The sequence below is a fragment of the Cephus cinctus genome, unplaced genomic scaffold (assembly GCF_000341935.2).
Source record: "Cephus cinctus unplaced genomic scaffold, Ccin1 Ccin1_scaffold0129, whole genome shotgun sequence".
Taxonomy (NCBI): domain Eukaryota; kingdom Metazoa; phylum Arthropoda; class Insecta; order Hymenoptera; family Cephidae; genus Cephus; species Cephus cinctus.
Genome location: NW_014332862.1, coordinates 2,443,953 through 2,459,855, shown reverse-complemented (window position 1 = coordinate 2,459,855; position 15,903 = coordinate 2,443,953). Strand labels below are relative to the sequence as shown.

The window sequence follows — 15,903 nt, the reverse complement described above, 5'->3', positions numbered from 1 at the left end:
TTTTTTTTTTTTTTTTTTTTTTTTTTTTTTTTCGTTTATGCAGGCGGGTGTTTAGGAATATTTTAAATACCTGAAGATAGTTACGTGTATTTGATTTCTATTAATTCACATGCTTGAAACATATTCTTCAGGTGGTTTCATCTTGAACATCTTGAAGAACTGTGTGTCTGTGCGTGCATATACTATACATATGTATATAGAGTGTAATAGTCGATGGAATTTAGGAATGAAAAAATTGTAATTTTTCCATGAGAAATCGTCTATTGTGCAAAATAACGTCTTATTCTTCTTGGTTTCAGCAGTGGAATCCACTACTGTCACAAGAATCTTGAAAGATTGGATATTGATCTGGAAAAACGTTTCGACTTGGCATTATCTCGATGAATACTAATTCCTTAATGCGGAGAATTCCTGGAAGGAGTCTGTCGTGTTTCTCGCTCCACTTTTAACCCATCCCTAACCCTTAACCACCCTCCGAGTTCCATCGGCCTTTGCCATTTTCCCTTTAGCTCTCTCTCTCCCTCTCTTACAGCTCGCAGCTTCTACACTCTTTTTTCTCTCTTTCTGTCTCTCTGAGGCTCTTTCCGTCGGTACGGAAGAAAATGCAGCCTAGGGCGACCCCTCTGGCCTGGCTTGAGGGCTGACGTCGGTAGAGGGAGGGTGCAAAGGGTGTAGGTGGCCACCCCTGAGTCTCATCAGTCATCCCGACCCCGTAGGCGCTCCGCGCGCACCCTATGTAATCTACGCCCTCCACGATATATAGAATCATTGCACGCGTATCCGACGTTAATAGTATGGGAAAGTTAGAAAATTTGGAATTTTACAAAAACTCAGGAAACACAAACATTGTCAATTTTATGAAAAATTAATTTTTCATTATGAAAAAAGAAACTACAAAAAATCAGACAAATGTACACATGAATAAGTAAACCTTTGCAGAGATTTAAAAAAATGTTCGGTAGGGTCGACAAAGGGGTGGAGGCATTAGTTAAAAATGTATAAAAATTTGATGAAAGCATTGCAACTCGATAGTCCGGCTTGCTGACCAGAGTGAGATAGAAATGGAGAGAGATAGAGATAGAGAGAAGGGTATGGAGGGAAACTAAGAGACAGGAGCCAGAGCCAAGAGGGACTTATACCACTAGGGAGTAATATATTCTCCAGAGGGAGGGGTAGTAGGTAGTAGGTTGTAGGTACCGAAGTGGAGGTAGGTAGGTAGGTATAGTTCAAACTGTGCCGTAGGAATGGTAGAGTGGAAGGGAGCCGAGAAATATATAGGGTAGTCTGGGAAATATAATATATCGCTCGCTGCAACCCTTCCCTGTTCCCTTTTGGTTGCGTGAGGCTGAAGCGGGGAGGGAAAGGCGAAAAGAGAAATGGCAGGAGATAGGGAGAGGAGAAACTCGGACCAGCCAAGGGTGGCCGAAGAACCCGAGTGCTACGAGGGGAGAGAGAGGGAGGAAGAAAAGAGAGAGTGAGAGAATACATACTATCGCTAATATTTTAAATCCACCCCCTAGCCCTCTGAAGAATGGTCCATGTCTGTTGGGAAGAGCTATTGCCATTTTTAAAAAGATTTGCTTCTTTTATATTCTTCCTCACTATTTTCTCCTACGTTTTCTTCTCTCTGCTTTAACCACCCCTCTCCCTCCCCCCCCTCTCTTTCCCTCGGCTTTGTAATTCCCAGTCTCATTAGGGAATATCCTACGAGAATGCGAATGAGAGAAGACGCTAATATTTGTTTCTCGTTAGATAATTGAAAAATTCATATTATTTTGGAAATTTTTCATTTTTCTTTTTTTTTTCTTTATTTACACATTCGAATTGGTATTGTTTATTATTCATAATGGTATTATCGACAGAACGAATTTTTCATTAAAACCTCTCAGCTCGAATAAAATATTTACGAATAGTTGTAAACGCAAAGAATAACTCATATTGGCGCGTTTCAAAATTATAGAGAAAAAGCGGCAGTGAATTTTGTAGAAAATAAATAATTAATCGGTAATCTAATCGAAAGAGTGGCTCCCCTTGATTTTCGCAATTGTTCGCAAAACTTCAGGAAAATTCCGAAAAGTCCAAGTAACAAAATACCCAGAACCATTCCAGGAATCCTGTCGTCCACAAGCGCGGCGAACAAAAATACTTTCCAGTCAAGACAAGGGAAAAAAGGCTATTTACGAATTAAGGGCGTGCCCGAAATGACATGAGAAATGTCGAAATAAAAATTTCGGATATTAAAAAGAAAAAGAAAAAGAGTAAAATATTTCGCAAATGCCCCAACAAGTAGATTTATCAAGCACGATAGCTAATTCCTATGTACGTAACTACTCAGTATGAAAATAATATAAAAATAAAAGGGTGAAAGACAACTCTTATATAAAATCATTGTTTTTAACAATATTAAAAAAATCACCCCTTGGGCGATCAGCCACAGATACGTTCATCCATTTTCAACGTTTCCCCGATACGCCATACGTAATGAAAAAAGAAAGAGAGAGAGAGAGAGAACGACTAACGAGAGAGAATAAGACAATAATACAGAGAGAAAAAGAGAGACAGAGCAAAAGAGTAAAAATACTGGACAGGGGATCCGTTCGGTGAGGGATGTGAGTGAGACGTTGAAAGAGTGAATGGTACTAGGCAGTAGTAGAGAAAGGAATGACGACTACAAGAGAGAGAGAGAGAGAGAGAGAGAGAGAGAGAGAGAGAGAGAGAAAATAGAAAAAAGAAAGAGCATTAAGCAGAAAAAGCGAGCGACAAAGAAGAGAATTAAAAAAAGAAAGACAAAAACCAGACTCACGCATCCCGGTACGGGGCGCATCATACCGGTAGCTCCCCTTTAAGCTGCTGGATGCTTGGGGGGTTGTCGGTGTTTCTTTCTCCTCGTTCTTTCTCTTACTCTCTTTCATCCTCCTCTTCTTCCTTTTTCCTTTATTTTCCTTCTCTCAACGCCGAGGGTCGAACCCTGTGTTTCCTTGTCCAATACCTCAAAAGTTATTGAGAAGTCAGACGGGATAAGTAACTGTACGGGAGAGAAGTCTTTGGCCTTGACGATTTAAAAAGGGAATTCCAGATAAGCGCAGGTACCCGCTATTTATACATTACCAATTCAGGTACAGTACTGTACAATGAAATATATACTTTTTAAATATATATTTTACATACAAATTTATGAAATTCCCCCGTTACATAATATACGTAAAATTGATACAGGACGTTGACGTCACCACGTCATAGTGCAGCTTACATCCGAAATGACAATGCCGTAGATATTCAAGTATATCAAAGCACCGTAAGTGCCTTCAAAGAACTGCACAGGCTCCTAACAAGTAACACGGTCATTTCTCCAGTACCCACTTCTGCCACTCGTCCCTTGCCAGTAACTTAGCTAGACTTCCAGATACACGTTAATACGTATACAGGCAGGTACCGTAGTATCCCTGGTACCTGCACCTACGTGCATTCCCCTATTGCCACACTGTTAAGACACTTCGCCAAGTTGAGGACATCAACTTGGTAAAGAGTCGTCGTCACGCAAATGCGTTTCTGACGTGCGAATAAAGTTTCCCAAGTATTTTCCTCACGATACAGCCACCATGAAAATTTTACAACGAACATACAAATAGTATAATAATTTTTTTCATAACTTTCCCTACTACGTACGTATATTAAATTTTTTTTAACCTTCGATAAAATTTATAACACACCGATTACGTCATTTTTCATTATATTACTTGTTTTTCCCGGAATCTCGAGATGAAGCAGAATTTCGAATATCAAACGGCTTTCCGGAGAAAGCTTCTCGTGGCGCAGTGCTGTCAGAGATATATACCAGGCACGAGGGGCGAGGGGAGAGCAAAAAAGGGGAGGGGGTTCGGTAGGAAGCAAAGAGCTACATCTAATTTTGTTTCGAAAAATCCCAAAGCAATTTTTGACCCGAACGCTCCCTTTCTGACATAAGCCGCCTGTCAATTTGGATAGAGGTCTCCCTCCTGCACCCCTCGCATCCTCCTGATCCCGTCAGTCAAGACAGGATCTCTAGACTCAAATTATAGGGTCCCTTGGATCTCGCTCTCTTCCAAATTACACCGCGCTTTCCTTCGAAATTCGGCGCTGTACGAAAATTGACCATCGTACCGACATATAATACCTGTCTGTCCGTCAGTCTGCCCCTGTCTAACCTAACCTGGGACAGCTGACGGTATATCTAACCTATAGTACATTTTTGTTGAGTGACCTGAATGCGAAAGATGTAATGTTTACGCCATTGGATGTTAAATTTATTACTTTTTTTTTCCATACTTTTTCACCCCTCTTTCTTTAGCACAATCGCGATGATTAACTCACCCCTCCTGCTCCCCACCCATCATCTGCATCTATAAATCGTGTACCACCTTTGATATCCCCACTTTTATTTATATCAAATGCTCGCCGCTTTAATCGGACGCGATTCGGTTATTAAAAACGCATTAGACATCTTTTTTTCATATGGGATGCCAGAGGAAGGTCCAGCAAGAAGATAACTCTTGATTCCTTATAGCCTTGATGACTTCTTGGAACATTATACACACACGTGCAGAGAAGACGTAGCAAGAATTAAATTATAGCTTGCCTTCATTCTGTTATAAATAATTCGATATATTTGTATGCTAACGCTGCAAAAGAAATTTCGATAAAAAAGACGAGATAAAATTTTACGTATCATAAATACGTATCATATATACGTACATGTTAACGTAACAAGAGGAATCTTTGTTAAATGCATAAGGTAAGCAATTTTTTTTTTCAAAAATTTATCCAAAAATATTTAGTGTACCCAATGGGGACAGCCTGAAGCAAAACTTAAAATTTTACTTCAAAACGTGCAATTTTCGTCCCGCCCTAGAAGTAGGCCTACCAGCAGTCAGAGTGGCGAATATCGAGATTCTCCGACCACGAACCCTTCCAGCGAAGGTACATAGTATAGCAAGGGAGAAATAGATACCAAACTTCGATAAGGTGGCAGAGACATAGAGCCTCACCGACCTCGAACCTCAAACCTCCATTCAGACTTTTTCTGCTATTCTCGTGGCTGTTGGAAATCTGAGCTGAAATATAGTATACCAGTCACACATATATATATATATATATATATATATATATATCCCTATAAATGGCAAACAGACACAGTTATAACTGCGCAAAACAGAATTCAAAGGAAAGAAAAATAAATGAGCAAGAAATATAAAATATTCCAATCTATAGGTTAAATTCTTATTACAATACTCGATGGCAAAATTCAGTCGGATAAATGTTGCCTATTTCTCAGGTACCTTCGGTAAGGTCGAAAGCAGAGAAGGTAGATCGTCGGAATTTCCTGACCCACGTCAGGGTATTCGTAATTGTCCCCAGTGGAATACAGTAGCTAGGGGTACCGGAACACTGTAAGGTAAGAGTCCCATACATAGTACACGCTTAAAATTCCATACGTATATACTTCGAGACAGGGGTTACCTCGAGAATGGAAATCCAAATTTTACCAAATTCGCCTTAGGCCATCAGAACTGCATTCTACCAGTATATATACCCCATTCACGATAACGTCGATTCATTAAAGATATACCTCCAAGATTTTGGGTACGTGAGGTAAAAATGTAGAGTCAGGTAGATGCCCATGAATAATCTATACCTATCGATACGCCCATAAGTCCACATACCAGATACTCATATACCAATCTCCATGTACCTGCACATTATATATACCTATATTCATCAGATCAGATAGGGTAGTACTGTACAAGGGTGTGGGATCTCACAAAGGCCCAGGACGCGACACAATGCTACACGGTTACGCCCTTAGGCTACTTCAGGGTAGGTAGGGGGAAGGCTGTGGGACGCACGTAACCTATATATATATATATACGTATATATACACGACCCATCACTATCCAAGCATAGCTGTACATACGCAAGTAAACGGGAACACGCACAGGACCCGATCGACGTGTGCGTGGAATATACTCTGAATAATGAGCGACATTATTATCTTTGCTCAAGACGCTGGGAGCCGGTATTGTCCTCTGGCTTGAACCACCACCCGGACTCGGCCTACGCGCCTTGCTCCTTTTCTTTGTTTAACGGACGTTGCGAGATTTCTGCTTATTATCACGATGTGTCACGGAGAAAGTCACGTGAAATCGTGTCGCCGTTGGGTCTGTCCAGTGTGGGACATACGTATGCATATAGCAGTCGCGCATGGGAAGAGGGATGGTGATATTTTTTACATTAGGATATATATTAGGTCGTATTTCAGGGAAAATTATGCGTCACGAAAATCGTCACGAAAATGCGTAAAGCTTGAAATTCTGATAATGCTAACGCGTGATTCTGTGAAAGTGCATAACTCATAAATTCTGACAACGTTAGTGCGCCATTTCGCTGAGAGTAGTGGGGGAGTAATATATGACACAGAATTTGAAAATTTCTAGAATTCCTATTTTTCGCAAATTTTCTTTATCTCGATTTGAAATCTTGTATCGTACATCCTAGTGTTGGTTGCCCGGAGAGGGAAGCAAGGAGCGGGAGAATAATTTTTTATACGATTACAAATTTAAAAAAAAATACTTTTTGGTGTACCAGAACTGTTTGTCGGGGTTATAAAAAAACATCCCTTAAATGCTGGCTAAGATTTCGCACGCCCTTCTGCCATGTAATACACAAGTGTCCCCCGAGTCGACTTGTCTGGAATGGCAATGAGGTCTTCGTGCTCGAAAGGATGACTGTGAAGGTGGTCGAGGGTGGGACTGACGGATAGGATTTGATATACTTCAAGGTCATGATAATAATGTCACTCGGTCGTAGACTATCGAGTGTATGCTTAAATTGTTTTCTTTATATTTATTTTGACGTTCTATGTATGTGTATAAATATTACTTTTGGAGAATTACATTGTTCGACCAATGTAACAAAAAGGCTTTCGTTACGAAATTCTTAGCAACTCGATTAAGTCCAACTCATTTCCTACGTGCTCGCAAGACAGTCGAGATACGAAATATGACGACTGACGTAGTCGAGAAAATGATGAGTTGCTAATTAGAATTGTAGAAAAGACCCACACAGAGAATAATATGTTTGCACGTGTGTCTTTTTTTTTCATAATTTTTTATTTTTTTTTGCACTGAATTTTGGATATTTATTGTCGTATAGTTATTCTGTTGATTCCGTTATTTTGTAAAAAAATAGTCGTTTGTTACTATATCTTTGTTCTTGCTCTCTCTCTCTTTCTTCTCCTATCTCTCTCTGTCTCTCTTCCCCGCGGGAGATTGTGCTTAGGATGTGGGTGGGCTTGGGTAGATTCTCACAAAGGACGTGCACGGAATAGAATTCTTCAAGGATCCAGAATACCTGCTCTGCTCTCCTATCCTGATATTTTACCTTGGTCTATTATAATATCCGTTTCTTAATACGTACTGTATGTCTGTATGTTATTACGCCGTGGAGTTTCATTTCACGTTAGATTCATCTCGTGTGGAATATAATTTACTTTTTTGGAAGGCGATGCTGGGAAAATCAAAAATTATATATTTCGTGTCACGTGACATACAGATGGGAATTCCAATGGTCAAATGTGATTTTATTTATGCCGTGTTAGGAAAAAATTTTTTTCAAATTGTTGGAGTAGTCGAGGTAGCACAGTGGCGGAAAAAATGACGGAATAAAATTCCCGTGGAATTAATACAGTCTCTTATTCCTTCGTGTCCTTTTTCTTTCTTTCTTTCCTTTTTGCTCTCATGCGAAGGAATATTCTCTATCTTTTGGCGAGCACTAATGAAATGAAGTATTGACAATAGGGGTAGGAGGTAGGAAGGTGTACGGAACGAGTTAAGGCCACGTGAATAGACTACCCTTATAGTGGCTCTCAGACATCCCTTTGGATATTGAAATTTAACATAGGGACTCATGACGCGATTTTCGTCAAATTCAAAAGTAAAAAAATTTATATTAAAATATTATCAAAAAAGATTTATAAAATGGGAACGTGATCCTTAATCAAATATTGAAATTAAGAAATTTCGACATACACATTTTCTCTGAAAGTTGAAAAATTGTTTATAAACAAAATTTGGAATTCAATCAATCACTTTTTTTTTAATATCCAATTTTTTTTCTAGTTAAAAAAAAATATCTTTCATACTGAGACCCGTTGGTTACCACTGGCATAGACATGACACGAGGAGGTCGGGTCAGATCCTCCGGCATTGTAAGACTAGGAACGGAGAAGATACAGGCGTAGCCGACAGACAGCCGGAGAGTCAGTCGAAGGTACAGCCGGACGGACAGACGGCTGGACCGACGCTCGGATAGACGGATGAGCAGACAGACAGACAGATGGACGTCCTCCTCTTACTGAACTTGACTTGAGGGGGTATGAATAGTCCTGGTCGTATGTAGTATCTAGTATCTGCAACGCACTGAGGAAGATTTATATGATACACTTGAAGTTGGCGTGAATCACAATGTGTTTTCGATTTACAATTCTATAGTTTGAAATTAACGACTATAGGTGCGGGTACTACTTGCATAAGAGGAATAGGGAGCATCGAAACACTCCCGATAACACGTATGATGCATGGTACTGATAAGGTAATAATTTTTTTTTAAATCGTAAAAAAAATAAATATATCGATTAGTACGTGTAAATAAAAAAAAAAAATTTGTTCACCGTCGCCAGTTTTGATTTTTCGTTTTATGGGTAGATAGTGATAAAACAGTGGTACGAAAACTATAATGAAATTGTTAAGTGATACATTTAAATAAATCAACAAATAGTCGATAAAATATTGTGGCATTACGTAAAAACAGAAAAGGATATATGATTTTTTAACATAGGATTATCCCACCAGCCTCATGCGTTTGTTCTGTATGTAATGAATGCAAGTCGTTATTCTTAATTATAGCCGATAACAGGAATATAAGTAATCAGTCCTAATATTCTCGTTATAGTTAATTATGTTTATAATTATGATGATTATTTATTGAACTGCCGAATACATTGTCCACGCGTACATAAAGTTATACTGTGTACCTCGTGAAATCATCCCTCAGATATTTTGATATAGGTCACAATGTTATTTAAGGGCTGTGCAGGGTGGGAAGGAGGTGGGTAAGTCCCAAAAAAAATACAATTAAGTAAATTTTACGAAAAAAAGGTGAAAGGTCAGCATAACGATATACCGTATTGTATGAAGAAAAAGATATAGTAAAAACGATCAAGGGGTAAAATCTGTCAAGGGTGAAGTATAGGGGATGGTAATCCCAAACGTGAATTTTATCAAAAAGGAACGCGGCCAGTTTCCAGCAAAATTGTACCCAGGAGAGACGGCGCCGCGTATCCGCGATTCAGGGCGTCGCGACGCCCGACGTCTTTTACCCGTGACACAGAGAGAAAGCGTATCCTCCATGATACAAGGGTGGAAGTATCCAAGGTGCCGGGTGGTTAAACTCACCCTCGTGTTGGTAACGTGGAAAAGTTGGAGCAGTCTCGCTAGTTTTATAAGATTGGAAGCTTGACTGAAATCGCGGAATACGATCATGCATGATCCCTTATCCTCCTGTGACCCGTAGCGAAGAGTCACGACGCTGGATCATTCACGATCATGAGGATTTTCAGGGTACGGAACGGGCGAGAATTCACTTGGCGTCTTTTTCCTTACCGGCAGGAATACCGCTTATAAAGCTCCAAGCGCGTGTTTAGGATGGCTCAAGTTTTAGATTGTCCCGATTTTGCGTACATAACCTCAACTTGATTTTTTTTCCCCCAGATACCGTAAAAGAATGGGTCGGCTTACGTAAAGTCTCTACAATGATAAATATTCTCATTATACCTGGAAAAAAGGTGATATAAAAAAATATATGTTTTTTTTATCAATTTCCCAAAAAATTTTTTTTCGTACTGTTGGTGGATTTCGAAAATACTGTATTGCAGGCAAATCTGACGTCAGTTTTCATTTTGTCGAAACATTAGCCAACAGGGGGATGCATCGCTACTACTACTTGGTGCATCGTGTATCGAGTCGCCATCGGTATATAGCATCGCAAACTATCGACCTGTTGGTTAGGTTGGGGACTAGCAACCCCTAACAGTGGGAGGGAGGGTGGCCGGCATAGTTGGACTGCCACCCCTCAGGCGCGCACTGTTTCCCGCTCTCCAATCCAGCCCGATCCGACCCATACAACCCCTTCCAGTCCAATCCACCGTTCCAGTGCTTCCAGCCGACGATCCACCGATCCCTCCGATCCCTCCGATCAGTACCCTCAGTTTCACCCTCTCTAGTAAAGCCACCCCCTGCATCCCGTGCAACCACCCACTCGATGCATCCCTTCCCATCCACCCCTCTTGCCCAGCCTGTGGATCGTTGAATTCACAGAACGCGGCGTATCTAGCCGGTTGGTCGGTTCGGCCATTGTTGAGTGGCCCCAAACTCTCTACGACTGGCACCCTCATAGATTATGCCCGGAAATCGGTTCGCGAGGGCAGGTGCCCACCTATTGGAAATGTTAATTTTCTCGGCGTTTCATTAGCGGCCCAGGTATAAGCGAGTTGCGGCGCAGCCATCATCGAAGCGCCAATACGAAATATCCATCAATCCATTTCCTCTTGTTTGGTAGAGGAACATTTATCCCGAAGGATCATCGATACGATTGGAGTGAGGTGATTTTTGAAAATTTTTTAAATAAATTATATACCGAGTATATATTCAATTTCAAAAACATATCCATGTATCTGGCGACAATTACTGCAGTGATAAGTACAAATGTAATTAGCCAGAGTTTCCAATTACGTAATACGAAATATACCTACGGCTATAGAAATTCGCATTGATAACAATTCAAAATAGTTCCCACGGACCGTACAGAGAATCCTGTTATCTTTCCCAAAATTTCCTGTAATCTTTTATCAATCCTCACTCTGTTTAATATAGAAGGTCAAATAATTAAAATAGAAATTCAGATTACGTTATCAGTGAATCGAATGGGTATCCCGTATATCAATATAATTTCGGACCAACCTTCAGATTTCAATCGTATCATCCCTTACATGCGTTAACCACCCCGAATCAGATACAGTGCATACAGTTTTTTTTTTTTCGAATATCTCCGTTTTTGTTGCGTGAGTTGGTATCAGAGGGGTGACCTCGTTGCACGTTGTCGGGGGTTGTCTCGTTCGGCTGCGCAATGTACTGCCGCAGGCACAACGAGGCATGTACCTACATATAGTTTCCAAACACGACGAGCATTGTCATACACGTACAGCGTCGGGACGCTCAGAGACATTGTCTATGCTATATAATATTCCAAAACGTAAGTCTCTTTAAACGTTATAAAAAATAAAAAGTATTTACGAAAAATAAAAAAATTTAGATATTTCTTATCCAACGATTAATTCATCTAGACGTTATCTGTTTTATGTTATCAGTATCATATACACTGTGACGTGATTTTCGACCCACGGTCACAAGGCGACTCCAGCTACCGATTCAGGTAACGTTCTCGCTTTTCCCTTCGAGTCGCCATCCTGATCGGAAGCTGCGCTCTCGTATGGATTCGCACAGGTACGCCAATGCTTTCGAAAAAATTTGTCAATTTGGCTTTCAGTCGAGATGTTCAAATCTGCCGTGGAGAGGTAGTCTCGACGTACGGAGTTGCCCTGCACAGAAGAGTACCCGACGGAGACGTCTTCACGGACCAGCAGAGGTCCAGGTCAAATAGAACGGAGATAGAGGTTTGATACGGTTCAGAACAGGGGAGGGACCCCTGACCCGAGTTGTGCCGATGCTGTAAAGAAGCGGCCAAAGTGGAAGATCTCCACTTTTTAGGTACCGATTCGCTAAGAAACGCTCCCGTGCTATCTGTTAGTTTTTCTAGCTGTTTCCTATACGTTTTAGAAAGTTCTCGCGTTGCCCTCGCAATATCCAGAAAATGGATTTTCCACGTGCGTTTCGAAGGTGCAGTGCTGCCCCATAGTGCAGTGCCCACCTGAGCGACCCCTGGATGCAGTTCTCGGCCTTCACGAATCAACTGAACCAGCTCCGGTGAGTACTCCCAATTTATTAATTGGTGGAGGGATTTCGATTTTACAGCCACTGCTGTCTGCTACGTTCCCGATCGCTTGCTCTCGGTTTCCGGCATTATTTAGCTGACGCTTCCTGGCAGCCTGGGCGCCGTGCATTTCCGTGACCGTTCGCTCCCGCTCGTGCATCCAGTTGCGTTCGCTGGTTTTACGCGACCCCAACAGCGGCTACAGTTGCGTTTCTCCTTTTCACGCGTCCCCATATATACAACGAAAATGCCTCTGAACTCTCTAAAGGATAATTCAAGAAGGAAACAGTTATGTGTATTCACTCCGAGGGGTGGGCGCGATAGATAATATTCCAAGGTAGTATATACGTTCATCTTCGTAGCATATGTGTTCCCGGAATCCTGGAAGCCATTCGAGGCACTTGGGTTTAGGGCAACGCAGCCATAATTCACAACGGCTCGTAGATACGACGTCGCAAGCGAAGTCGCATCTCTTGATTACGGTAAACTATTGCCTAACTGTCATAATAAATACGTCTGTTCGCGTCCTGGCCCTGACGTCATGTCAGGTGCCATAGTACTTATATACACTACACGTATATATGCATATTCACATAACTTGACAGGTATACCTATATATAGAACCTGCTCTAAAACGTAAGCTCACGTATATCTATAGCTAGCATACTCATTTATTTCAACATAGAATACACGTACGGACGTCTATAGCGTCGCGACGGCATCTACGTCAATGTGCACGGGTACTGTTTCCCAATGCATATATATAACAGTGAGTGTATATATATACGTAAGGGTTGAAACTACAGCTACGTGTCGCACAGCCATCCCGCTTGAATGGCATGCTATTTCACCTCCCTTGACGGACGGCATAGCCTAGGGGTGCTGCCTGGCTGCGACCTGCGTCGCGTGGGGTTGCGTGAGTCAAAGCGTTACGGACGGGCAGCTCGAAGTATCTATGCCCTGTGCGGGATAAATTTTAAGCTGGCCTTCTTAGCAGGAATTCGGTATGGACTTGCGATTACGTAAGTAGCGAGGGAGTTTGGTCGTTAGGGTGGTAGCTGTGACAGGGATGATTTCAGGCATTCTGGGTAATAGTGGATGTACGAACATTTGGATTTTCGTTGTCACCCTTTTGCGATAAAATTTTTGCGTATTACTTTTTTTTTTCGGTCTGTATATTTTTATTCTAAGGGACGGAAACGGTTAATCGTTAGGGGATGAAATGGATTGGCAGCGATGGTATCGGTGGACTTTTTACCGTTGTGCAACGACAAATTTCCCTTAATTGCGGACTAGTGCCAAAACTAATCCCCAATGGGCAGTCGGAGGAAACGTGTCGCGCGAATTAAAATCCCGACGGAGGCAGGTGCAGTGGAAATAAAAAATGGCCGGCCGATACTTTGAAATAAATTGCGAAAGTACGGGCAATTTTATTTCAATCGCCTGTCGGGACGGTCATTTATATATAGTATAGTATATATGATCTCGGTGCGGCATCTCTGTCTCTTACGTCTTTTGACGTACGTCTCCCTTCGTCTAACATCCTCCCTCTCTGTAAGTCCCTTTTGCTCTCTTTCATACCCTACCGTTCCACGAAGTTAGGTACCAGTGGATACGACTATGACGCACGGACTTGCCGATGGATCCTACAGGCCTCGAGGCTATCAGTCCTCGGCGGGACTTTTGGCACAGCTTTTCCAAATCGTGTCCACGTGGGGCTCATAGATTTTGCATAATTTTCTGTAAATGGCAAACAACTGTCGGCCAAATACAAACACCCGTGACGTTACCGGGGATGGAAGGATTACAAGCTGCTGGTTAGGCCAATGAATATATAGGGTTATTCAAGTGATTTGAAGTTAGCTCGTACATTTCGTCTCTGACAGAACCTACTTCAGGTTCGTGTATGATTTTTGGTATATAGATTGAAATTTGTAAAGATTCTTTTTTGCGAATATAATTCAATATCCATCGAGTGCACTTATAACTGTGCAACGAATGCGATTTTCGTGCATTGAAATTCTCGTGGGATTTTTGTTCGGCGTGTCAGGCCTGTTTCGTTCAAAGATCTACGCACGCTATCGTCTTGTTCTCTTATCTCCCTCCTTCACAGACACTCGAAACGATCGAGTTACCGGAGGCATCGTTGTAAATAAGAGAGAACAGTAACAAAGTGACATTACGTTACGTAGAGCAAGACGAAAAGCCCACGTTGCCCTCTGTAACCGTAGACGCCACTGTCTTCCTCCCACTCGCCCCTCTTCCCGACTCTCTCGCAGAATCCTTAAGCCAGTAAGATGCTGGCTACATGGTTTATATTCGCAGATCGAATGGCTTTGCCCATGATAAACGCTTAAGACACGACGAACTATACTTGCGATAACGGGAAGTAAGATCAAATAATAATTATTAATTAGGAATAATTAGGACTGTTCGAATTTTTGTTTAAATTAGTATTAATAAATAATATGTTTTTATTTGATCTGGTACGAGGTAAATTTTACATCTTCCATGGACCAATGTCAATATTTAATAAATAAATGGTACGACGATTATCGCTGACGTGACGTCATACGGTATGCTGTCTCTTCACAAACAGCGAAACAACACGTAAACTCTTCCTTGTTTCGTTGTACTTGGCGAGAGAACAAGGAATCTTTGTTGCAGCATCTCTGCTGCAGATTCCTTCTTAGAAGATGAGCGCAGTCCTTTATGACAGTGCAGTCTTCTTAGCGTTAGCGGTGGGTGGCAATTTTAAGGTATTGTCCGAAAAAAAAGAAAGAATAGCAAACAAGGTTGACAGTGGATTTCTCAGTGTCAAAAGTAAGGAAAATTCAAAAAAGAAAGCTTCTACTCCATTATTTCCAGAGTCATCAACCAGATAGGTTGAATTTCTTCTGTATCCAAGAGACTCGCTTTTTTAGGCCTCTGCAAAGATGCTGAAGATTCTGGTCCAGCGTTACGATCCTATCGCGTTAAATGTAAACCCTTGGACTATCCCAGGATCAGAGAGCCGATCGACTGGGAAGTATACAGTGCACCGTCTCCAAGTGGGCCTTACGTAACTTATCCAACGTTATCAATGACAATAGAATACATATCAACGATACAAAAAGTGGCTCCTGTTACTTGCATTTTCTTCATCTCTTCTTAGTTCTTTTCTACTCATCGGTTCCTCAATACATTCAGCTCAGAGTGCAACGGAGAATATCCAACTCGGACTGCAACTTTGACAATGGTCAAAGTAAAGGTTAATATCGTACGCGAAGGAAGTTTTACTTGACATGCAGCCAGGCGATTACAGGAACGCATTATATACAGGATACGCAACACAACCGAATCTGATAACTTATGGAACACCCTGTAGACCGTTTGTTTGCGCAACGGGAGAAGTGATATATATGATACTGCTGTGCGAACTGCAGACGTACAAGAAAAACGAAGGAACAAGAAGCAGCTGCGAGAAGGGAAGAAGGATGAGCAAGCATACAGTAGAGGGGGTAGAGCCGAGAGTCAACGTAAGAGAGTGGAGAGAGAAGATTGTACGAGGAACAGACGATGAGACAGAGTCAGGAAAAAGGTATGCATCGAGAAAGAGAAAGAGAGAGGGAAGGAAAGAGAGCGACGGAGAAGGACAGAAACGGGGAGATTTTAGATACGAGCCGCTCCTGATGAGAATTGTCTGTAAAGTTTCGCCCAAGTCTCTTCGTTCTGGGTTCTTTCACTGGTAGAAAGGTAGAGAAAAGGTAGAAACAATGTCTGTCGGAATAGGTAAAACAGATGTAGAGGATTGGGGGCGGGGCGGGGGGGGGGGGGAAAAAA

At 41.6% G+C, this 15,903-nt stretch overlaps 2 protein-coding genes and 1 long non-coding RNA gene across 8 annotated transcripts in view; 2 read left to right on the top strand and 1 right to left on the bottom strand.

Annotated features, from left to right (window-relative positions):
* The window catches only part of LOC107262855, a 73,361-nt gene that overhangs the window by 12,871 nt on the left and 44,587 nt on the right, over nt 1-15,903 (top strand). For 4 of the 5 annotated variants that reach the window (XR_003058291.1, XR_003058297.1, XR_003058292.1 and 1 more), the window contains exons 2-4: nt 11,459-11,523; nt 11,638-11,858; nt 11,928-12,074. The exons of the other annotated variant lie outside the window; for it this stretch is intronic. This is a non-coding gene — a long non-coding RNA (uncharacterized LOC107262855). The remainder of the gene's footprint in view (nt 1-11,458; nt 11,524-11,637; nt 11,859-11,927; nt 12,075-15,903) is intronic. 5 annotated transcript variants of the gene reach the window in all.
* LOC107262948 (protein Wnt-5b) overlaps nt 1-15,903 on the bottom strand; it is a 194,167-nt gene that overhangs the window by 137,849 nt on the left and 40,415 nt on the right. The gene's annotated exons all lie outside the window — the stretch shown is intronic.
* LOC112493682 overlaps nt 15,261-15,903 on the top strand; it is a 3,222-nt gene continuing 2,579 nt past the window's right edge. Inside the window, exon 1 of the mRNA XM_025080173.1 lies at nt 15,261-15,661. Within this exon, the coding sequence (XP_024935941.1) occupies nt 15,366-15,661 (296 nt within the window). The 5' untranslated portion in view covers nt 15,261-15,365. The remainder of the gene's footprint in view (nt 15,662-15,903) is intronic.